This window comes from Pelodiscus sinensis, chromosome 6 (genome assembly GCF_049634645.1).
Source record: "Pelodiscus sinensis isolate JC-2024 chromosome 6, ASM4963464v1, whole genome shotgun sequence".
Classification (NCBI taxonomy): domain Eukaryota; kingdom Metazoa; phylum Chordata; order Testudines; family Trionychidae; genus Pelodiscus; species Pelodiscus sinensis.
The window spans coordinates 21,062,519-21,086,613 of record NC_134716.1 but is presented as its reverse complement, the minus strand read 5'-3'; the positions used below and the strand labels follow the sequence as shown (position 1 = coordinate 21,086,613).

The window sequence follows — 24,095 nt, the reverse complement described above, 5'->3', positions numbered from 1 at the left end:
AAGCTAAACGTACATAAATCCATGGGTCCGGACTTAGTGCATCCGAGGGTACTGAGGGAGTTGGCAAATGTCATTGTGGAGCCTTTGGCTATTATCTTTGAAAAGTCGTGGAGATCGGGAGAAATCCCGGATGACTGGAAAATGGCAAATGTAGTGCCCATCTTCAAAAAAGGGAAGAAGGATGATCCAGGGAACTATAGGCCGGCCAGTCTTACCTCGGTTCCTGGAAAAATCATGGAAGGGATCCTTAAGGAATCCATATTGAGGCACTTGGATGAGAGGAAAGTGATTAGGAATAGTCAGCATGGATTCACAAAGGGCAAGTCATGCCTGACCAATCTGATTAGCTTCTATGATGAGGTAACTGGCTCGGTGGACATGGGGAAGTCAGTGGATGTTATATACCTTGACTGCAGCAAGGCTGTTGATACGGTCTCCCACAATATTCTTGCCAGCAAGTTAAGGGATTGTGGATTGGATAAATGGACGGTAAGATGGATAGAAAGATGGCTAGAAGGCCGGGCCCAGCGGGTAGTGATCAAAGGCTCGATGTCAGGATGGCAGTCGGTTTCTAGCGGAGTGCCCCAAGGTTCGGTTCTAGGACCGGTTTTGTTCAATATCTTTATTAATGATCTGGATGAGGGGATGGATTGCACCCTCAGTAAGTTTGCGGATGACACTAAGCTGGGGGGAGAGGTAGATACGCTTAAGGGCAGAGATAGGGTACAGAATGACTTAGACAAATTGGAGGATTGGGCCACAAGAAATTTGATGAGGTTCAACAAGGACAAGTGTAGAGTCCTGTACTTGGGACGGAAGAATTCCAAGCTTAGTTACAAGCTGGGGACCAACAGGTTAAGTAGTAGTTCTGCAGAAAAGGGCCTGGGGGTTACAGTGGATGAGAAGCTAGATATGAGTCAACAGTGTGCCCTTGTAGCCAAGAAGGCTAATGGCATATTAGGTTGCATTAAGAGAAGCATTTCCAGCAGATCCAGAGATGTCATTATTCCCCTTTATTCGGCTTTGGTGAGGCCGCATCTGGAGTATTGTGTCCAGTTCTGGGCCCCCCAGTACAAAAAGGATGTGGACGCATTGGAGAGGGTCCAGCGGAGGGCAACCAAAATGATTAGGGGGCTGGAGCATATGACTTATGAGGAGAGGCTGAGGGACTTGGGTCTGTTTAGTCTGCAGAAGCGAAGACTGAGGGGGGATTTGATATCAGCCTTCAACTTCCTGAAGGGAGGTTCCAAAGAGGATGGAGAGAGGCTGTTCTCAGTAGTGACAGATGGCAGAACAAGGAGCAATAGTCTCAAGTTGTGGTGGGAGAGGTCCAGGTTGGATATTAGGAAAAACTATTTCACTAGGAGGGTGGTGAAGCACTGGAATGGGTTGTCTGGGGAAGTAGTGGAGTCTCCATCCCTAGAGATGTTTAAGTCTCGGCTTGACAAAGCCCTGGCCGGGTTGATTTAGTTGGAATTGGTCCTGCCTAGAGCAGGGGGCTGGACTTCATGACCTTCTGAGATCTCTTCCAGTTCTATGATTCTATGAATATGGTTAGGTAGGCTGGTCTAGTCTATGATCAATTTTTGGGGCAAGCAATAAATAATTTCATTTGACCTGACTAGATGTTGTGTGGTCATGGTCTGAAAAAACAATAGGAGTAGGAGTAGATTTTACTGTTTCTAATAGTACCCACAAAGTGCTAGAGGTTTTCTAAACATAACCGAAGACCTGATTAGTTGTCCAAAGAGTTGATGCTCTGAAAGGCAAAACCAAACAGAGGAGAAAAGCAACGAGAAAGAGATTCATGATATATATAAAAATGACAAGGCAGTGTATAATCCTGTTATAATATATAATGTTTTTATAATTAAATTATATACTTATTATCTATTTACCAACTAAATGCAAGTATTAATTCTAGATGCCAAAATTGAGTCATATTCCATTGATTTTTTTTATAGTCATCATGGGTAGAAATGGGTCTCTTGAAATAATGTAAATGCAGTGAAGGAATGGGTTTATTGGTTGGCACAGGAAAGGTATTAAGTATAGAAGAGAAATATAGAAGACAAACAGGTAATCAGGGCTACAAATTTTAACAGAGCAGAGCAAAATAGGCAAATGAGAAAAAAAGGGAAGGTCAAATTATTAAGTCAGTTATATACTTGTCTGGTGCATGGACTTTATTCTTTTCTTCTAAATGTAAACTTTAATTTATTCAGTTAAAAAGGGTTTTTCTATTTTATTTTTCTTGCACTATATATAAACTCACTTTCATAAGCAGGGCTCGCCAAACGGCGGCGAGCCCCGCTCACCAGCCGCATGGTTTGGCATGCTGCGCTTATGCTGACCGCGCTGCGCGGCTCTGATGGCTTGTAATCTACTCACCACGTGCGAGTAGATTACATTAATTGTCGAGCTCTGTTCATAAGAAATATTTCATTTAGTAATTTATTCTTCTTATCATAATCAGTGAACTTTATTGATAATGTGTGTGCACATATGTGTACGTTCATTTGTATTTATAGCATTGTTCAAGAATTAAGATACATACCAATTTTTTTTCAAGTTTATGAATACCAATTCATCTGTGCACAATCATCATACAAAGGTATATGGAACTGCTGGGTAATGTTAGATCTGTTTGGGTGGAGAAGCAGTTGTCTGAAACACATTACAATGTTGAGTTCCTTTCGTTACAAAGATAAAGGATAAAAGGCAAAGATAGCACTTCTACTAGTATGAGGATGGCGTGGGAGTGGAAACAAGTATGACCAATACTGCGAAAATAATAGCGTAAAATATAATGATACTGGTGGCTGTATGACTTCGTAAACTAAAAACCAGCAATAAACTACATATGCTTGTGAATTTAAGTACTTGTTTTCAATTATGGCATTTATCAATCCCATGTTATGTTTTCTTTGAAAATAGCTTTACAACGAATTGACTATATGTTTTGAAGCTCTGCAAGCAAGTGAGATTCAGCTCCATCAAAGTAATGCTTCTCTTCAGGGTCAGTCACTGGAAAAAGAACAAAAGATAAAGTGGCTGGAAGAGCAACTACAGTTGGCCCAAGATTCTTATCCAAAAGATAGGGAAGAGGTGAGATACATTTTATTTAATAGATGATAAAGATTAGATTTCTACATAGTTCAGAGGAACTAATTTGATGCGTCTTCTGATAATAATAATAGAAAGCATATGTAAACAGATTACTACTCATAACATTTCTGTTTGGTCTCCTAGTTTGTGGTTGAAAATTTAAAGTTAATTGAAAATTTGCATATAAGAAGATTGTGAAATTTTGTCGGTATAAATATATAACTGTTGAGCTTGATATTCTCATTGTTTGTGGCTATACTACTAAAAGTCATTAATGAGTCCCAACCTCAAAACAAATATTTAAACGAAAAAAGCTTTTCTAACAATCATTAAAATATATTTTGTTAAACTAAGTGCAAAGGCTGTGGGGAGTAGTACAATAGTGCTATTCCATCTTCATCTTTTATCAAAAGACTACCTGCCTAAAGAACACTACAAGATATTTCTGCATGCTCACCTGGGATTCGGACAAAATTGAGGCAAAAAAGAACAAAATTGAGGTAGGTTTCCTTTTAAGAGTTTTCTAGTTCATTTTAACTACAAATTATATTAATAGGCAAACATCCTAATTTTAAAACATTTTGTTATTTACATTTGTTTCTGTAATAAGAAATAATTCCCTATTAATTATAGCTAGTAATCATAGCTGAATCTGAACACAATGTTTTACAAGGTATTAACTACAACATAAATTAATTTACATTACTAAAATGTATAAAAATAATGGTAATATATTCACATAGAAAGTCTCAGAATGGAAATTTCAAAATGGAATTTTCTTAAACTGTCAATAGTTATGGGAGCAAAATGCCTTCCATATAATGAACAGTATGTTGTCATCAAATTATGGTAATCATTTAAAACACCGTAATACAACTGAGTATTGATTCTGGCAACCAAAAGTCTATTAATTACTTTCTACTTGAGATTTTGTGTTTTGAGTTATAAAATTGAAGAAAGAAAAATAGAAGTAAAAATTGATTAAGTTAGTTTACATGAACTGTTGGGTAAGAATACAATCTGTAATGATAGAAAGTAGCAGTAACATTTTTCAAATGTTGATCTCCCCCAAATCTATTTCTAGTATCAGTTTGATAGAGATTATTACATTAGTTCTTTTACAAGATATAGGACTTGTAATTGAGCTTACAATAAATTAAATGTTGTATATATTGAAATGTGATGTAATAATGGTAGTACCTATATTTGTGGAAGTATCAGTGCTCTTTAATTTTAAGTTAAAACAATCACCATTTCTGTAAATAATTGTAATTAAAAGTGTAGTAATTTTACTGCCTAATATCAGTATTTCAGATTTTGCTACAAACTCCTGCTAAAATGCTTTACAGATAATTTTCCTGTAAAGTATACAAGAACATGCTTTTGCTTCTGTCAGAATCAGCAGTAAATTTTGAGTTTCCAGACATTTTTTTAAATTTTAAAAGAGTGAAACGACACTTCAGATGCACCCAGTGTTTTGTTTAAGGAAGTAGAAAACTAGAATAGTGTTTCTCACAAAGACCTATATTTTCCTCATATTTTAATAAAGCCAGTGTTTAAATCGGACAGTTCTAGGGTTATAAGGATAGATTGTAACTTAGCCCAAACACTTGACCTTAGAAGTGTCCCACAGTATTATTTTTTGTGTCAAAGTACTGTATCTATAAACATCACTTGTATTTGGAACAGTGGGTCTCTAGCACTTTACCAATATAGAACACAATCACAACACCCTTCTTTTAGTATAAGGCAATTGGGCATTTTACAGTGACAACAAGAGACTCCACCAAGGATGCTGAGGCATTATTAGCACGTAGAAATAGCTCTTTCATATTTTTTATCTTTGAAACAGTAAAAATAAATATAAGTGCACTTTAAGAATGAACTGCATAACTTTTGAAAACTAAGCTATCTTTGTTATAGAGCCTGCCAGTAAAATCTATAACCAGTTTTGAAATGCACTGTTTGTAGAACTTTTTCTCAAAAATAGCTTGATTGAATTTAATTCATTGTTCTGATGTTAATAGGCTAACAAATTTTATATCTATTTTCAACCTAAAGCAATGTGAAATGGCCGAGATACTGAACACTGAAAATGTAGGGTTCATAATGGAAACAGCAACTCAACTTTAACTGCTCTATAGTGGCACTATTCATGCCGCTGTAATAAAACTTAAGATCGTTTTAGTGATTTTTTTTCCCGTACAATTATTCAAAATTACATTACCCTTACTGAAAACTGAATGGCTTTTAGTGGATTAATTAAACTGTAGCTGGTTTGCCATCTGGGTGCAGCTTGTTTAGCTGCTTTTTCACAGAAAGATTTTTCACTGAATAAAGAGGTATTTTGTTTTTCTTTGTTTTGGGGTTTTTTTTTTAGGGGGGGTTGCTAAAAGGCATCTGCCAGACAGTAATTTCTAAAATACAAATGACACATTCTCTATTAATTGGTATTGAATTAAATGTAAGTTATGCAAAAAAACTTTTTGGCCATCTCTCTCTCTCTCTATTTGCCCCTACTGCATGATAGAAAACACACAACCTTTGAAAATATGAATTCTGTTTATAAATGTAGGCAAATATAATTATATTTTAGAACAAGAGCACCCATGGCATTATGTTAGAGTCCAGGGTTTAGGCTAGATGCAGCAAAGAAAAAAAGTGGGAAAGGGGGAATTAACTAAATCTGATTTTTATGGCTCAAGTGGTTTCATTAAATTAGAGTGCTGTGTGCTACTGTTCATTAATGAACTTCTGCCATATGCTTTAACTGTTCTGGTCAATAGCTGATAAAGGAAGGCTTGTGTTTAAAAAAAAAAAAAGATAAAAATATCCTTGTGATGGGCTTTTATCAAAGGAGTTGCATTGAATTCAGTAACTACTACTGAGGCAATATGGCTTGCAATTTGCGACCCAAAGGTAGTCATACATTATTGGAATACAGCCTACTGCGCTTCACATTACACAGATGTGAAGGCCTGATTATAGCTGCTTCATAATTAACAGTGATCCGATTTGTTTTGTGGCATAAATGGTGCATGTGTAGAACATTAGCCATGGCACTCTCATTCAAATTCAACTCAAGGGCTCAGCGGCAGGCGGGTCACGAGCTTCAGGGAGTAGAAGCACAAGCTCCTCCATATGTTCTTGCTGCATCTTACTATGGCTATGAGTGCAAGATAAGTTCCCCAAAGAACCTAATCGTGTTCTGTAATTACAGTGCGGCTTTCTGCTGGCTAGAAATGAGGGAGAAGCTAAAACACTCCCTCATCAGATAATTTGTAAATTACTTTACATGGCGGATGCCTAACTCAGTTGGTTTTCAACTGCTGAAATTATAAATAATTGTAACAGATGTGGCAATATGGCTGGCCTCCAATAAATGAGGCCCTTGATAATTTGGCCGACCCTTTGACAGGCCAATTTAATAAAATGTGAACAAAATCTTCTTGCTAATAATTTATCATCCCTTTTCCCAATAGAATAAATTTAATTACCCTAGCAGTTAACAAGGTCACACCCAGATGCCAAACTCGGCTACAGTTTTGATAATGCAATCAGGAATTGAGAGGTGATGACAGCGTTGTTGTTTTTTTCATTACCTGGCTTCACATAAACACAGGTGGCGTAGCTTTCTTGTCAGTTTTTAATAATTACAGGCTATTATGGAATGCATAGTTAGCAGATTGAAAACCACACTTTAGTGAATTTGTTTGAGTATGATTGAGATTCTAATGTATAGAGATGATAATGCATAACAAGCATAGTCCCTAGTTTATATATTAGTGCACAGGGTTTGATTTTTACTTGTGACATAAATGTAGGAATTCAGCAAACAAGGGTGTGTCTGTTTGAAAGTGGCATGTTTCTATCAGACACAGTCTTATATTTCACTTTTCAATAGTGAATTTGTATGTGGAAGAATAAGCAGAATATAAGTTCTACTGAAAGAAAATTTGATTGTTCTTTAAACTTACCTACTTTAATTCTGAAATGCTCATAATACTCTCCTTGGTCTTAAAATCTTTTGGAGAATACAGTATACATTCAACATTGTTATTTGAGGTGATAATACATTTCCAGTAACTAGTGAAAGATATTTTTTTTTAAAGTGCCAAGACCTATAATATTTAAAATATACTTTTTGCATGTTGAGAATTGCTTCTAAGTGTACTAAATTGTATAAAATATTTTTTTCCTTTTTTGTACTTATATCTTTTCTGTACAAATATCTCTCTTCTATATCTATTAAAATGGTTATAGTGTATTAGATTTCACAAGAGTGGTTAATATCCTAATCTTAGGGTTGGAACTTAACTTCATTTACAAGATTAATTCTTATCAGAACGGAATAAACAAAGACATCTGCTGGCTCGCACACTACCTTCCCCATCCTAATGACTTAACCAACCAACCAAACAATGGAGCTGCTAATTTTTCTTATCAGCCTCTTGTAACTTAAACAATTTATTCACTGTCTTTTTTCTCCTTTTTTTCCTTCTCTCCCCCCCTTCCCTCATTTATTCTTGGCTCTGGACAGATGACTTGGATCTCCAGTCATCTGAAGAAGTGGGTTTTCCCATGAAAGCTCAGGATACCATCTACATGTTTTGTTAGTCTTTAAGGTGCTAGTAGACTATTTGTTGTTTTTTAAATTTTTCCTGTTACAGACTAACTTAGCTACACCTCTGAAGCTTATAGCCAGGGCTTGACAAACAGTGGCAAAACCTACTCGCCAGCCCTGCTCTGTGCATGTGCAAGACCTGCATTGCACATGTGTGTGCCACAAGTGAATGGGGCGACCGGCTGAAATCTACTTGCCATGGGCGAGTAGATTCAGTGATTTGTTGAGTCCTGCTTATAGCTATAAATGGGTTAAAAAAAAATTTTTGTCTTTGACCTTGTGTATTCTGTATATTATATCATAGTTCAGAATATGATTCAAAACCCATTTATTTTGTTTAGTTTTAACTATTTTTGTCTCTTCTCTTCATTTTTATCAATATCTATTTTTTAATCTTTGTAAATTCAGCCAGTAGCTGCTGTGGTACTAAAACTTTATAAAAATTGGTAAACAAATACTGTATTGGGTTGTCTAAATGGTTGAAGGTTATCATTTTCTAACTGACTGCTTATTCAGTCTGTTATTCCCAATAGCCTTCTGTTATTTCATATTCATTATTAGATCATGCCTCAAAACCACAGTTTTACTTTGGGAAGAAAGGAGAGTAACCAACAGAAACATACCTAACCCAGGTAGCTAGTTCTGACACTCTCTAAAGAGGTCCAAATATACTTTCCCTCTCACCAGCTATACCTGGTCATTTCCGTAGGTTGGTGTAGAAGTGAGGAATGGGCAGATTAGCTCTGCTCTTGTAAACCTATTTTGGGTCAGCTAGTACTGATAAAACTGGGGAGGCAGTGGATTAAGTTCCTAGCCAAGATAGTCCCTGTGTGGACAGTATGTGGCAGGAAGATTCTTTGTACTCTTCCAGTCCCACTTCGTGAACTTCCACAGGACTAGCTACAACTTGTCTCTAATTTTATATGGCTATACAGAAAACTGAATATAATAACAGGATCTTTGCTCCAAACTTCAATACTTTACTTTTACTGTACTGACAGTGGAAGTCTGAATTTGACACACATGTGAGAAATTAGATAAAATCTGGTTTGTACAGATAAGTTTCTTAACTTTATTTCTTTAAAACGGAAACAGCTTTTTGGAATGAACTACAATTTATACATGAATGTTAATATGTGAACATAAAATGAATGAATTCTGTGCCCTGACACATGTCCTGCTCCCACACTCTGGTCTTTCTTTTTGTCTTTGTCCTACTCCCAGTCTCTGACAGTCTTTAAAACCTCACCTCACTTGCCACTGTCATGCAGGGCCGCGGCTGTCACCTTCTTTAGCCTAGCTGCTTGCTTGTATCTAACAAGAGAAGAAGTACGAGAACCAGCTTGTGTGCGTGGTATTCTTCCATCACTGTGGTCCCTCATGACTGATGGAAAAACTATAAGAGAATCCCTAAACACCTGCTGGTTACATTAAATTCCAACAGGAATGTGAGGAGGTATAAGATTGTCAAATGCCTAAGGTGAGATGCTTGATGCTGGCAGTTCTGAGAGTCTGTCTTTAATTCACACCCAATTTGTGTGTGTGCAGCCTGTGCAGGAATATAACTGCACAGGAACTTTGAATGCTACTTAGCATTTGGGGGCAGAGGTGATGGAATTTAAATTTTATTGAGCTATTGATAATTCTGGAGAAATAGAATTCCAGCTAGTGGGGAAGAGGTGTACTAGAACACTAATTCTGCATTAGCAGTTGCGAGGAGATCAACTGTTGCTCTTTAGTATGTCATAAGGCTTCTTTCCTTTCTGGTCTTTGCAGATCTCTTTGCTACACATTCTGGATTGGTCTGTGTGGTGCAGGATTTAGTGTTTAATTACTTTTCTAATTCCTGAACTTCAGCACAATTCCTACTTAAGGTCATGTTCATTTTTCAGTTGCAGGATGCAGTGATATAATTACTAATTTCTGATGCTTTAATTTTAACATTTCCATTATTATTTTTCATTTGTATTGCAGTAGCACCCAAAGAACAGTGCAGATGGAAAAACTAAACATGATTGCTTCTGCTGAAAAAGGGTTGTTACCATTCATCACTATGGGTGCGTCTACACAGCAGCATTATTTCAGAATAACAGCCGTTCCATTATTTCAAAATAAATTCTGTAAACCTCATTCCATTAGGAATAACACCTATTCTAAAATAGCTATTTCGGAATAGCAGTAGTATGGACGCTTCAGTGTTGCTATTTCAAAATAACTCCTCCCCAAGGCCATTGAAAGTAATTACTCCTCAGTGCCTCTTGGGTCTCCAAATTGAGGTAGCACATCCACATTTGGGAAGCCTGCCTTGGACTAATTTCGAGACTTCCCTGTAATGTAAACTAAGCTATCTGAGAGTATTTCTTCTGGAATAGTTTATTCCGAAATAAATGTGAAGTGTAGACATACACTATGGGTCTGACAGAATTTCGCTGTTTTTCGAGATTCACATATTCTGGGATAGTGATTCTTTAGTAGATTATTTTCTTCTCAGAAGAAAAGCCTGGCTAGCAAACAATCAACCCCCTTCACTTTAGAATTGGTCTTTCAGTATTTTTTCTCTGAACCGAGGAAATTTAGTACACAAAAATGCAATGTGAAATAGACATAGACCTGAGCCATATCCCGAAATCTGAAAACCTCTGAATTTTAAAATTGCTTTGATTAAATTTGTATAGCTTGGAAAATCTCTAATTTTAAATCTAAAAACTCATGTCAGTCTGGTGTCCATTTGAACTCAAGTAAAAAACTGTTACTTGTCTGGAAAACACAGAAAACTATCAGGCACTGAAGAAAAGTTTAAAATATTGGAAAGTAGCACACAACATCTTAGTAAAGTCACTAAATTCCTTAGAGAGAATCTCAGTCTTCAAAATAGATATCTTCAGAATGAGTTCTCAGAGTTCCTGAAGCCACAGAAAAAGCAACACCTATAAAATATACAGTAGCTAGTTCTTGAAGACTTCATATCTATGAAACGTATAGTAAATTCTTCACAGGTAATGGTGACCTACTGTATAGCTTTAAGGATTGAAGCACAGACCCTTCAAAAGGTTCTGATAAAATAAAAACCCAGAAAAAATATGCATATTTATTCTGTGTGTGTGCATGTGTACATTTGTACACAAAGGAGATGAAAAGAAAATATGCATTTAGTAGAATTATTTGTGATGAGTATCCCTGCATGTTCATTCTAGCACAACTCTTACCATTAGAGGTTAAAAATGGTAAACAGAAGACAAAATTTGTCCCTGAAGTCAATGAGAGTTTTCCAATTTACTATCAGCATAGCTAGTGTTACACAAATTTAATGATTCTTTAAATTTATTTTGCATTTCATAGCACTTATTCACATCTCATTGGTGACTGGGGAAATTTGACAACAGAAGTACAGTAACGAGCCTCTATTGAAACTATGCAGGTGGCTTGTTGATGTACTGTAATCTTACTGGTGTGAGTTCAGTATTAATCTCTTGGATTTTTCTTCTGTTTTGAAAAAAAATATTTCATCTCTATAATAAAATATAGCTAAGAATTAAAACAGTTATAATTGAGCCCATGTCCCTACTTTCAGTGGTGCATCAAGTATTGGCACTATCGCTACGTCTAGACTACAAGCCGCTTTCAAAAGAAAGAGTCTAGACTACAAGCAGATTTTTTGAAAAAGCGAGCCCCTTTTTTGAAAGAGAGTCTAGATGCTCTCTTTCGAAAAAGCACAGTTTGCATTTAATAGCGCCTTTTTTCAAAAGAGTACTTTTGAAAAAAGGCATTATTCCTCGTAAAATGAGGTTTACCGCTATCGAAAAAACTGCCACTTTCTTTCGATTTACTTTCGAAAGAATGTGGCTGCAGTTTAGATGCGGGTGAAGCTTTTTCGAAAAAAGGCTACTTTTTTCGAAAAAACCCTGTAGTCTAGACCAGTGGTTCTCAACCATAGGCCATATGGCTCTCCAGGGGCCAAGCCCTACCTCTAGGGGGCCGCATGGAAAAAACAGAACATTAGGTAAATTATGTACCATTTTTCCAACTAATAGTGGCTATGAGGGGGGCCACAGAGGTAAATGTGGCTCAGAAGGGGGCCATGAGCAAAAAAAGGTTGAGAAACAGTAGTCTAGACACACCATATATGTGTTGCTGCACAGTGCAGTGAAGACGGGCTATGTCCATACTTGTCACTGCAGTATGTATAGCTATACGTTGCAGTATGAGACTCAGGCAACACCCCACTGCTGGAACCTTTCACTGTGGCAAGAAACTGCTGTGTTGCAGGCAACTGTGAGAGTCTTTCCCCTCCTGTGAGAGCCAATCACCATGAGAATCCATGGATCTTGATCACAGTTCTATGGGAACCCAGGCACCTTTCATGTTCTAGCTGCCATCCAGCATCTTCTTAATAATTACTGGCTGAAAGCCTAATCAAACTCTAGCCCCACCAGAGCCACTTTCATGGGAGTCCTCATTGGAGGAACATCTGGCCCCACCAAACAGCCTGGCTGTGCTAATTAATTCAGAAGGAGACACAGGGATTTGTCTGTGCAACTGGATGAATTACTGGCTACTTACTTCTTTGGACCTTGTGTTCTCACTTGATTCATGAGCTTTGCTTCTTGAGGTGTTCCTGCCTTGTTCCTGATTCCTTTCCCTGGCTCTGGATTCCAGTGCTATCTAGAGACTTTCCCCCCACAAAATCTAATAGCCTGGGCCCCCTAGGCTCTGGTATACGGGGGAAACAGGGAGGGTGTCTTTCTGCTTTTCAGTCAGGGGCTATGTCAGTGAGGTGGATTTTTTTTTAAATTTTCCACTTTTGTCCAGTCCCCAATTGATTTTTCTGTGGGTCAAGGTTCCCCACCCCTGATTTAGGATGTTAGGTTTTATGGAGCTTATCAATCACAGTTGTGGATATATGTGATATATGTGGTGTGTGTATGTAAATGTACATATTTAAAATTATCAAAAAAGTTATATACAAAATAAATATGCAGGTGTACCCATGCCAGATGCATTACATTTAATAAAAATAGTTTATTGTTAAATGTATATAATATATCCATTAGATTTAAAAGAATTCCTTTACAACTTGCAAAAAGGGAGTGGATTCTCTAAACTCGAGGTACCTCTACACTTAACAGCAATGTGGAGAGTATAGAAAGTGCATGCCCAGAAAGCAATTATAAAAAGCATTGTAAATGTTAAAACATAGCTTAAGGAAATAGAGTAAGTGCTCTATGTGATTGAACCCACAGTGCAAAGACTTTATGGAATTCTACATGTTCAGGCAGCACCTCTCATATCTACACTGCTATTTTTAGTAATGTGATGCCTTCTGCCTCCCTGCTACTGAAGCATTTCTCTGATGCAGTGAATGTCATGATGGGGCTAGGATAGTCAGACCTAGTGGTCAAACCAGGAGTTTAAGACAAGAACCTACATGAAGAATCAGGGCCTGAATCAAAGGGCCCGAGAGTCCACTGCAAAGACTACCTGTTCAACACATAGAGCTTGCAAATAAACACTCAGAAGTCACATCTTACTCCATCCCAGGAGTTGGAATTTATAGGCACAACACTGGACTGCGTACAAGCACAAGCCAGACTGCCGATACATCACTTTCAGTCACTGGCCATACTGGCCCAAACAGTCATTGACAGCCCCATGCTCTCGGCCAGAAATGTGTGCAGTTACTTGGCCACCATGTCGGCGACAACATACGTGATCCCTTATACCAGATTGCACATGTGATGATTTCAAGTATTGCTCCACACTTGCTTTCAACCACATGAGAGCCACCTGCCCAAGCTTCTGATTCCCCAAAGAGGGTGAAAGATTCCCTCTGATGGCAGTTACAGGCTTACAGTCTCTGAGGGGAGTCCCATTTCAGCAACTTCGCCCATCTATATCCATAACAATGGACACTCCCCTGGAAGGCTGGGCTGCGCACACGAATGAGTACAGCACTCAGGGAAGATGGTCTTCTCCAGAATCAGCTCTTTCACATCAACATTCTAGAGCTGCAGGTGATCAGAAGAGCCCTGTGAATATTTTCTTCCCCTGATTCATGGCAAGTCGGTGAGGACACTCACAGACAACACAGCTTGCATGTTTTATATAGATTGGTAAGGTGGGGACAGGTCCTACCAGTTCTGCAAAGAGGACACAGAACTGTGGTAGTGGTGTTTTCACCATCATGTGATCAGCGGTCTACCTCGCAGGGAAACAAAATGTGACTGCAGATCATCTGAGCCAAATATTTCATCAACAGTACAAGTGGGAGATCCACTCTCAAGTCCTGCATGCCATCCTCCGGAAGTGGGGTTTTGTGGACATAGGCTTATTTGCCATATTTCTCAATGTGAAATGCCCCAAGTACTGTTCCAGAGTGGGTCTGGGCAAGAACTCCATGGGAGACGCTATGCTGGTAAACTGGACTCACAACCTACTCTATGCTTTTCCGCCTCTTCCACTGCTCAACAAGGTCATACAGAAAATAAAACAGGACAGGGGCAGAGTCATTCTGTTAGTGCTGGCATGGCCCAGGCAGATCAGGTTTCCTTACCTGTCACAGATGTCAGATGTTCCTCCAATTCATCTCCCGCAGTGGGCAAATCTCCTGTCCCAGGAGCAAGGTTGCATTCTTCATCTTGACATTCAGAGGCTCCATCTCAAGGCTTGGCTCCTCCAGGGTTGATTTCACAGGACCTCACCTATTCAGGGGAAGTTTGTATCCTAATCATGAACTGTCGTAAAGAGAGCACGGGAAAGACCTATGCTCAAAAGTGGCACCGTTCTGCATGTGGGCCACTCACAAAGCATGTCAACCACACACAGCACTGTTACCAACGGCATTGGACTTCCATTCTTCCTTGAAGAAGCAGAATCTGTCTAACTCATCAAAATCCACTTGGCAGTTATTTCTAGTGAACATTGCCCGATTACCCAATAACCTATAAAGTTCTTGAAAGATCTCAAAAATGTCTTTTCCCCTATAAAATAAATCGCACCACCCTGGGATCTGAACCTTGTCCTTAGCAACCTGATGGGTGCAACATTCGAACCAATGGCAATGTGCTCTTTATCACACCTTCCTATGCCCTTCTGTTGGCTATCACCACAGCGAGAAGGGTTAGCGAGCTAGTCACACTCATGGCCAATCCTCCATTTACAGCTTTCTACAAGGACAAAGTAGTGCTTAGACTGTACCCAAAATTTCTGCCTAAAGTGGTTTCCCAGTTCCACCTCAATGTAACACTTATGCTTACCTGTTTTGTACCAGAGACCTCATCCAGATGCCAACACCACTTGCCTGCATTCCGTGGATGTTTGCCAAGCCATCGCCTTTTACCTGGAAAGAACAGAACAGTTGAGACACTCTTTGAGGCTTTTTCTTTCCATATCAGATCGCTCTAAAGGAGAGATTTCTAAATAGAGTCTTCCCAAATGGGTAACAAATTGCATCATAACCTGTTATGCATTCAATAAGGTTTCCCCTCCAGATCAGTTGCAGGCCCACTCCACCAGAGCAATGACCGCTTCCACAGCTTTCCTGAATAATGTGCCTATCACTGACATTTGTAGGGCTGTGCATGGGCCTCTACACGTACATTTACAAAGCACCATGTAATAGATAGCTACACTTCACAATGCACTACGTTTGGGACAGTGATCTTGTCCGCCACTCACAAGTCAGATCCAAAGCCCCTATTTCCAAACTCTCAGACCCTGCTCCATTGTCACTGACAGTGGAGCACCCACATGGACACTCCCTGAAGAAGGAAAAAAGAGGTTACCCACCCTGTGCTGTAACTAGTGTTCTTTGAGGTGGGTGTCCTTGTGGGCACTCCACGACTCTCCCTGATCCTCCCTCCCCTCTGCTTTGGAATCATAATATCTCTCCAGCAGTAGAGAAGGAACTGAGGGATGGTTGATGGCGTGTGCACGTCAGCATGTTCGCTATGGTGTGAGCGACACCACACATGCATGCTGGCACCCAGGGATACTGCTGTTAAAAAGTTCCAATTATACACATGGGCTGTGTCTAGACTGGCCAGTTTTTCCGGAAAATCAGCCGCTTTTCCGGAAAAACTTGCCAGCTGTCTACATTGGCCACTTAATTTCTGCAAAAGCACTGACTTCCTACTGTAAGAAATCAGTGCTTTCTGCGGAAATACTATGCTGCTCCTGTTCGGGCAAAAGTCCCTTTTATGCAAAACTTTTGCGCAAAAGGGCCAGTGTAGACAGCTGAGATTTGTTTTCCGCAAAAAAGCCCCGATCATGAAAATGGCGATCGGGGCTTTTTTGCGGAAAAGCGCGTCTAGATTGGCCACGGACGCTTTTCCGCTAAAAGTGATTTTGTGGAAAAGCGTCCGTGTCAATCTAGACGCTCTTTTCTGAAAATGCTTTTAATGGAAAACTTTTTCGTTAAAAGCATTTCTGGAAAATCATGCCAGTCTAGATGTAGCCATGGGGTTCCGAGACACCTACAGTGGAGCACCCAGAGGGACACTCATCTTAAAGAACAACAGTTTCTGCATAGGGTGAGTAACCTCTTTTTTTATAGTGCTTATGGGCAAAAAGTTGCATAGCAAGGAATCACATGGCTATGTCTACTATTCTATTCTTTAATCCTGCTGCAATTTTAGTGTCTTTACTTATTAGCAGAGTCCTTTTGCTCAGACTTTGCTTTTTATCTGATGAGATACTTGAAATTAGAAACTGTCCAGCAAATTTGATTTCTTGTAGCAAAGTTTTGGTTTTTTGGATTTTTTTTTTTTTTTTTGGCCAGATCATCTGATGACAATAGCTATTCTAGTATTTTCCTTTCCTTTTACTGGCAGCATCATCTGAATTTTCTTATTATGATTTCTTGTGATTCTTTGATGTATAATGTTACTAATTAAACATACCTATGCTATTATTTTCTAGGAATTTCAACAGCCTTCTTTAAATGAGCTGGAGTGTCTTATAGCATCACAGAAATGTGAAATAAAGTTTTTGCAGGAAAAATTGAAAACAGCAAATCTTAACCTAGTAGAGCATCACTTTGGCAGCAAAGATGTCCTTGGAAGAAAGCATGAGGTAGGTTAGTTTTATTGTTTGTGCTATTATGTCAAACTGAGTCCATGCTACTTATAATTGTGGAAGTTTATCTGCCAGAGACTAACTGCTGGAAGTAGAAAGTTTAATGAAATTATTTAATGACCAAATTCTTCAAAGAGTTCTTAAAATGAATAGTAAGTATTTCATGCTGTTTGTTATAATATGGTTTCATCTTTGTATGGAAATATAAATAATAAGACTTTTATTTTATAAAAGTTTGTAAATAAAGCAAAATGATGCCTTTGAATTTCTGAATGAAGTAGTGTTATTTTATACAAAGTACTAAAACTTCATTTTATAGTCTAGATATCTCTTATTTTGTAAAGAACTAGATTGCATCTTTCCAGATCATTTGCTATTTTATTTATAATTATGCTTTTACTTTAAATCATTATTGTTGATAAAATTGATATTAAAATTATTTCTAATGTTTGAATAGTCATTTATGGTATTAGCATAAACTGGTGCGGATAGGCTAGGTCAACAATGTTCTTTTCTAAGATTTTATTCTTTAGGTTCTATAGAGCACATGGGGTGAAAGACATTTATATCACAGGAAAAAACACAGAAGTTCCCAGAATGCAACTTAGTAATAAAGTGGTGTGGCATTCTGCTTTCTCAGGCCAGGTCTATACTAGACCCAGAAGGTCAGTTTAAGGTATGCAACTCCAGCTTCCTAAATAACATAGCTGGAGTCTATGCTCTTTAAGCCAAGGTTGGTGCTGTCTCCATAGCAGGAGGTCTACGGTAGCAAATTCTTTCTTGACGAGAGTTTCATTTAGTTCTGTTCACAAATATGTTTTATTCTCAGATTCTTTTCAAACCACTAGAGAATAGCCTGTTTAGGCTGCAAAACATCTATGTTTAGACTAGCTATGGTGACCATATTTCAAAAAAAGTAAGTAGGGGGCTGCGCCCCTGCTGGTCACTTTTGTGGCCAGAGAACCAGTTTATCTTGCACTGACCCCAGATACGCTCTGCGTGGCCCCAAATCACTCACACCCTTTTCCGCTCCTGCCCACTACCCTGAATGGGCCCCTCTTTCCAAACACTCTCGGCCCATCCCACCTGTACCCTTCAATCATCAGTCAGTTTCTTCCCACTCCTACCTCATCCACCAATAAAATAGTTCATTCGCATGCAGAGTTCAGAGCCTCTTCTGGCAGCTAGCACGGAGGTACTGAGAAGTGATCCATCAGGAAAGGCTATTCTCTGCGGGTTTGTGGGCCTCGTGTAAACGAAAACCAAATGCAATCAGTAAAACAGAGCCCAACTGCAAATGAATCTCCTTTGTTCCAGGTGCTCCTAGGCACCCGGCTTGCTAGTGAGGGGCAGGGGCTGGATTACATGTGTACAGCCAGGTAGGGAGGGAATTACCTGCTCTCTGTGCCTGGTTAGTGCCCAGCTTTGCAGGGTGGCAGTGCTCCAGTTGTGCCCTTTCAGCTGGCAAGCAAGCTCCCCCTGTGGGGCTGTGGAATATGCTTCGTGTGGACAGGGCGCAATAGAGAGACATGAAACCATGGGCTAACTCCCAACTTTACACCCCCATGCCGACTAAGAACCAGATTTGGCTCACTTAGGAAGAGAGCCCAGTAGTGTAATATAGGATGCTTGTCCTTATCCCGGAGCTCCCACAACCCACTCCCATCCTTTCTTCCCTACTCTAATAATTCCATCCTCCATTCCTACACCCACCCATCTTCCCTAACCCTTCCCCATTCCACACTGCCTAGTCTTACACCCCAACCTCCTTCCTCCATTCCTACACCCCCAGCCTTCCACCACCACACCTCCACACTGACCATCCTCCTTTACCACCCCACCCACCCCCACATGCACCCTATCCTCCTTCCTCCCTCTCTGTACACTAACCTCTAACTGGGCTGCAGTAGCATGTTCCAGCAGGACGGCTTGGCACTAGGCTCAGGACGCGACCACTTGGGGCATGGCTGAGGATGGAGCAGCAGGTGCAAGTGGGCTGCACCCCAGACCTTCCACCAGCTGAAGCAGACCCTGGGTTGGGGGGTTGAAGCCACAACTAGGGAAGAGCAAGGCCTTGTGGCTTCTGTCCCCGGGCAGCAAGCCAAGGCTCAGCTCACCCCATGCCCATGGTTGTGCACCATAAGCAGCCTCCAGAAGGGGACATGGCACAGTGATTGCTTCCCCCAAGGAAGGGTCCACCAGCCTGGTTTGCAGCCAGCACCTCCCCTCGGCCACCAGACTCTGCGTCTCTTCCCCTGAGAGCCTGCTCCTATGTGGTGCTTCAAGCCCTCTGGCCACTGGGGAGGCCCCCAATGTCACCAAGGCCAGCCACCCCAGAGCCTCTACCTGGTGTCTTCCCAGTGAGCAATGGCAGCATCGCTGCAACTACTTCATTACGTACAGCAGGCTGATCCAGAACAGAGCCGAGGACCTGGATGGAGTTGCTCCATGTCCTGACCCCCAGACACAGTTTGAGGACAAGCAAAGCTGCCTGGCAGCCTAGCGTGGGCAGATACCGCCTCCCAAGGGTCCTGCCTGCTCAGCTCTGGCTGCTTAAAAGGCTATGGCCAGAGCTGAGCGGGCAGGACCCTTCAGAGACAGACAGACAGACAAAATCAGGCCACTTTTGTAGTGTTTTTAAACAGTTAAAATATTCAGACAAGAGAAAAACTACTCATTTTTATAGCGTATGCAAGTATAACTATTGCCAGGTGCTGACTCAATAATGACATCTAGGTTTTTCAGAATGGAGAATATTATTACAGTAACTTAGGGTTCTGAATGAAACACTGAACAGCTGTTAACATTTACTTTGAGCAGTGGAACACCTTTATTCGTATCTATGTTTTTTGTTTGAGAGTGACTTTTCTGTTCACTCAAAACACTGTTCATCATACTGCACCCTAATTCCATTTGGGTGTCATCGTAGTAAACATAGAGCAAATAAACACAAAGCATGTTCTATTCAGTATAACAACATCTGAGACAAACTTGTAAATTATAAATAGTCAAACATTTTAACTGATGAAATGAAGTAAAACTTGGACATTTCTGGTGTTCCAAAAGAAAACTGTGTGAAGAGCATAAAAAACTGTACCTATCCTGGTAAATTAAGACGAGGTCATTTTACTGTCCACTTGAGTTACATCTTGGAATATGCTTTGGTGTGTATGTACATATGAGCTGTTTTTTTATTATGGCAGCTGTACAAATTCACATACTACATCTGCAACACTACAGGACAATGAGCATAGTATTTCAAGTAAAAGCTATGTTTTCTGAACGTGAAGGGCCTAATGGTTAAATCCCTATTAAATTTGCATATTCACTGTGATTTGTCTTGTCATCTGTACGATAATCTTGGACATAAAGACCAAGATTATATTTTATTGTTATGAGTTCCCATCCAGCCCCTTTCTAGCTTTTACAAAGCTGTAATACGAAATCCCCATTCCTCTTCTCGAAAAGTGAGAATTCAATCAAAATGGTTATAAAATTCACTATGTGTGCACAAATTTATCTTTCTTGCTGTCCTTACAAACACCCCTAACTTGGCCTACATAAGTTCCTGACTGTTTTTGCAATGTTCCAAATAGAGGACATAAAATTTTATCTTTAGTGTTCTGACCATACTAGCAACCTATTGTGCCTGATGGATATATCAGAATTAGCTCATGATTGCTCAAGGCATCAACAAGAAGGCCAAGTTACCTTAATCTAATAAGTTTTAGGTCCAATTCAGCAAAACAGCTTGAATCAGCAAACTATATGCTTAACTTTGGGTAAGACTTTTAATAGTTCCTTTTGTTATTAAACAATCTGGTAACTTTTTGTTTTTCCCATATTGTGTTTTATGGAGTAAACCAGTTATACAAGATTCTTGTGGGAAAAGTGGCACTTTTTGCTGCATGTATTTCATGTGATGTGCAAAGATACTACACATATAGAGAGAGTCATTCCTAAAAGTTGTTTACCAAATTAGAAGACTATCCATATAAAAACTTAATATATTTTCTACAAGTTACACAGAATGTTTCATCTTTCTGTCATAAAATCCATAGATGCTTATGTTTCCATTAACAGTGGAAAGTGAATTTGTCTGTTTCTTACATTACTTAGCATGTTTTTTCAGTAGCTATTCTTTAAAACTACTTTACTGAAAGCCTTCAGCATTGCCCTCTCCTCATTCTGGATGATCTTTCTTATCTTCCTCCCTTCTCCGCTTTGGTCGCTTTGAACCTTTTTTGTACAAATTTTTTTTTTTAAAAGGCTAATTTTTTGTCAAAGGTTTTTTTTTTAATAAAAAATGTTCAAAGCGAGCAAATCTGTGTGTTTAATTTTTATCTAAACACATTTAAAATACTGTGTAATTTGAGGATTGAACTTCAACTGCCTAATCCTGGCAGCGGAAGCTATGAAGTTTGCAGTTGTGAGGCATGGTGTTACAGAAGCCATCTCCCTCAATCAAAATGAGTTTTGTAGCAGCCCCTGGCAATCATATTACAGTACATTTACTACATAGCCTACTTTAACTTGGCTATAAAATTAAACTTCAGTTTTCTGGCATAAACTGCCTGTGAATTACCTGACTGCAGCTGAAAAGCCCAGATCCGGTCTGTTCTCTCCACAAATCTTTGTTCAGATTACTTAACAGGCAACAACATATTCAAACTGAAGTGTGTTCAGGAGTGCAGTTTCTACTAGTCCAACCAGTTCTCATAAGGCATTATTGGTGTTGCTGTCATCAATGGAGATAGTTCTCTACCTTTTCTATACTCTGAGCCCATGTTGCAAAAAAAGTTTCATGATTCCCCTGCCATCTAGCAATTGAGGGAGTATGGTCTAGTCCCTTTTAGTCTTGTCTCACCTTCTTTCTACCCTTCCTCCTGACTGGCAGCCAACTGCTATTGTGCCTGGTATCGGTGACACCTGTACTAGCCTGTGTTCTCCTTGATATTCTTTTTTGAGTGCTGTTCCATATGGTCATCACTGTGGGAGCATGTGCACTCCCATGCACTCTGGACTTGAAATTCTTCAATAGAAGTGTCATTGGTCTGTACTCGCATTTCCTCAAGCTTCCAAAAGAAGACATAAGCGGGGGTGATGAAGACTGAGCATGTCTCGTTTCCTTCTATCATGAGATGCTTCTGTGTCTGTATACTGCTTTCTCTTTAATAGTGTAAATTAATTTAGATTTTAGTAGTTAGTTTTTTGTACTAGATGGCTACGTCTAGACTGGCCCCTTCTTCGGAAGAGGCATGCTAATTTCGAACTTTGGAATAGGGAAATCCGCGGGGGATTTAAATATCCCCCGCGGGATTTAAATAAACATGGCCGCCGCTTTTTTTCCAGCTTGGGGAAAAGCCAGAAAAGAGCGTCTAGACTGGCGCGATCCTCCAGAATAAAACCCTTTTCCGGAGGATCTCTTATTCCTCCTTGCAAGTAGGAATAAGAGATCCTCCGGAAAAGGGCTTTATTCCGGAGGATCACGCCAGTCTGGACGCTCTTTTCCGGCTTTTCCCCAAGCCGGAAAAAAAGCGGCGGCCATGTTTATTTAAATCCCGCGGGGGATATTTAAATCCCCCGTGGATTTCCCTATTCCAAAGTTCGAAATTAGCATGCCTCTTCCGAAGAAGGGGCCAGTCTAGACGTAGCCGATTAGTTAGTTTGGTGGGAAGAGGTGTTTCCCCTTCTGCATTCCCACTTTTTGGGGCAGCTATTATACCCACGCTTCCAGGCTTCAAACTTTACCTTGCTTGCCCCCTAGTGTTTGTGATGCAAAAACTGCCTGTATTCTCACATCCCCTTGAGAGATTTTATTTGTCATGCTTTTCCACTGCGTACCAGGCACCTTTGAGAGTTTAGACTTTGCAGACACTGTATGCAGTTCCCAGTGAGGCCTGTTCAGACCTTGTACCTTCCTTGATCACCTTCGACACAAACTTAACCTCCAGGTAACAACTCTTTAGCTTCAGAATCAGCCAGTTCAGAGTCCTCCTACAAGTCCAAAGATTACAGTGGAGACATAGGCTATGTCTAGACTTCACTGCTTTTCGGGGTACCTGAGGTATCCTAGAAAAGCAATGCTGCATCCAAGGAATGGGTCCGCTTTTTCAAAAAAAAATTTGAAAACGCGGATGTGCTCTTTCACTATCCCTGTAAACCTTGTGCTATGAGGAATAAGGGATGTGTCAAAAGAGCACTGTCTTTTGACATTTGGCACTATGTAGATGTGCCAAATTTCAAAAGAGCCTCTTTTGAAAGTAAATTGGAAAAAGATACACAAATTTGCATACTACAAATTGCACTTTTTTTTTCCAATTTAACATTGCAGGGTAGACCTAGCCATAATAGGGCAAAGGTAAAAATTCTTGCAAGATGAAGGATAAATCACCCTGCAGATTCTCTAAAAAGAGATCTCCCTCCCTACTTCATCTGGCTGCCCATGAGACTCAATGTCCCTATATTGGGGCATCCAGAACTTTCAGAGAAAAGCAAGTATTGGTAGTACCAGAGAGTATGTCTACACTAGTTTGGTAGTTCGAGCAAAGTAGGCAAATGAGGGCAACCAGAGTTGCAAATGAAGCCCGGGATATAAGTATCCCGGGCTTCATTTGCATCTTCCCGGGCGCCACCACTTTTAAATCCCCCTTAGTCCAAACTCTGTGCCCGCAGCTACACGCGGCACTGAGTAGGTAGTTCGAATTAGGATCTCTCATTCGAACTACCGTTACTCCTCGTGGAATGAGGTGTACCGGTAGTTCGAATTAGAGATCCTAATTCGAACTACCTACTCCGTGCCGCGTGTAGCCGCGGGCACGGAGTTCGGACTAAGGGGGATTTAAAAATGGCGGCACCCGGGAAGATGCAAATGAAGCCCGGGATATTTAAATCCCAGGCTTCATTTGCAAATCCGGTTGCCCTCATTTGCCTACCTAGCGCGAACTACCGAGCTAGTATAGACATACCCAGAGCTACCAGTGCCACAAAATTTCACTCTGAAATGGCGGGATGAATTCCAGCTCCATAAAGAAACAAGAGACCATTCTCCCAATGCAGTGTTGGTACCAAGATCATGTCAGCACCAAGCCAACTCTCCTCCAGTAAGACTTAGATACATTTTTTTCTTTAGCATCTGGCAATTTATATGGATCTCCTCAGATCTCATCCTGCTGACAGATTTCATGACACCGTCAACTTGACATTCACTGGTCCTAAGCTCCAGCTGTGAGGTGGAAGACCTTACACCACTGGTGCATTATTCCCCTTTTCCTGTGCCTGGTCATTTGGA

General features: G+C 40.0%; 1 protein-coding gene across 5 annotated transcripts in view; it reads left to right on the top strand.

Moving 5' to 3' along the window:
- CNTLN (centlein) overlaps positions 1–24,095 on the top strand; it is a 342,196-nt gene that overhangs the window by 149,986 nt on the left and 168,115 nt on the right. For 3 of the 5 annotated variants that reach the window (XM_075931520.1, XM_075931519.1, XM_075931521.1), the window contains exons 8-10: positions 2,938–3,108; positions 3,522–3,608; positions 16,649–16,801. In XM_075931520.1, the coding sequence (XP_075787635.1) occupies positions 2,938–3,108; positions 3,522–3,608; positions 16,649–16,801 (411 nt within the window). The remainder of the gene's footprint in view (positions 1–2,937; positions 3,109–3,521; positions 3,609–16,648; positions 16,802–24,095) is intronic. The other 2 variants (XM_075931523.1, XM_075931522.1) reach the window with 1 other exon arrangement.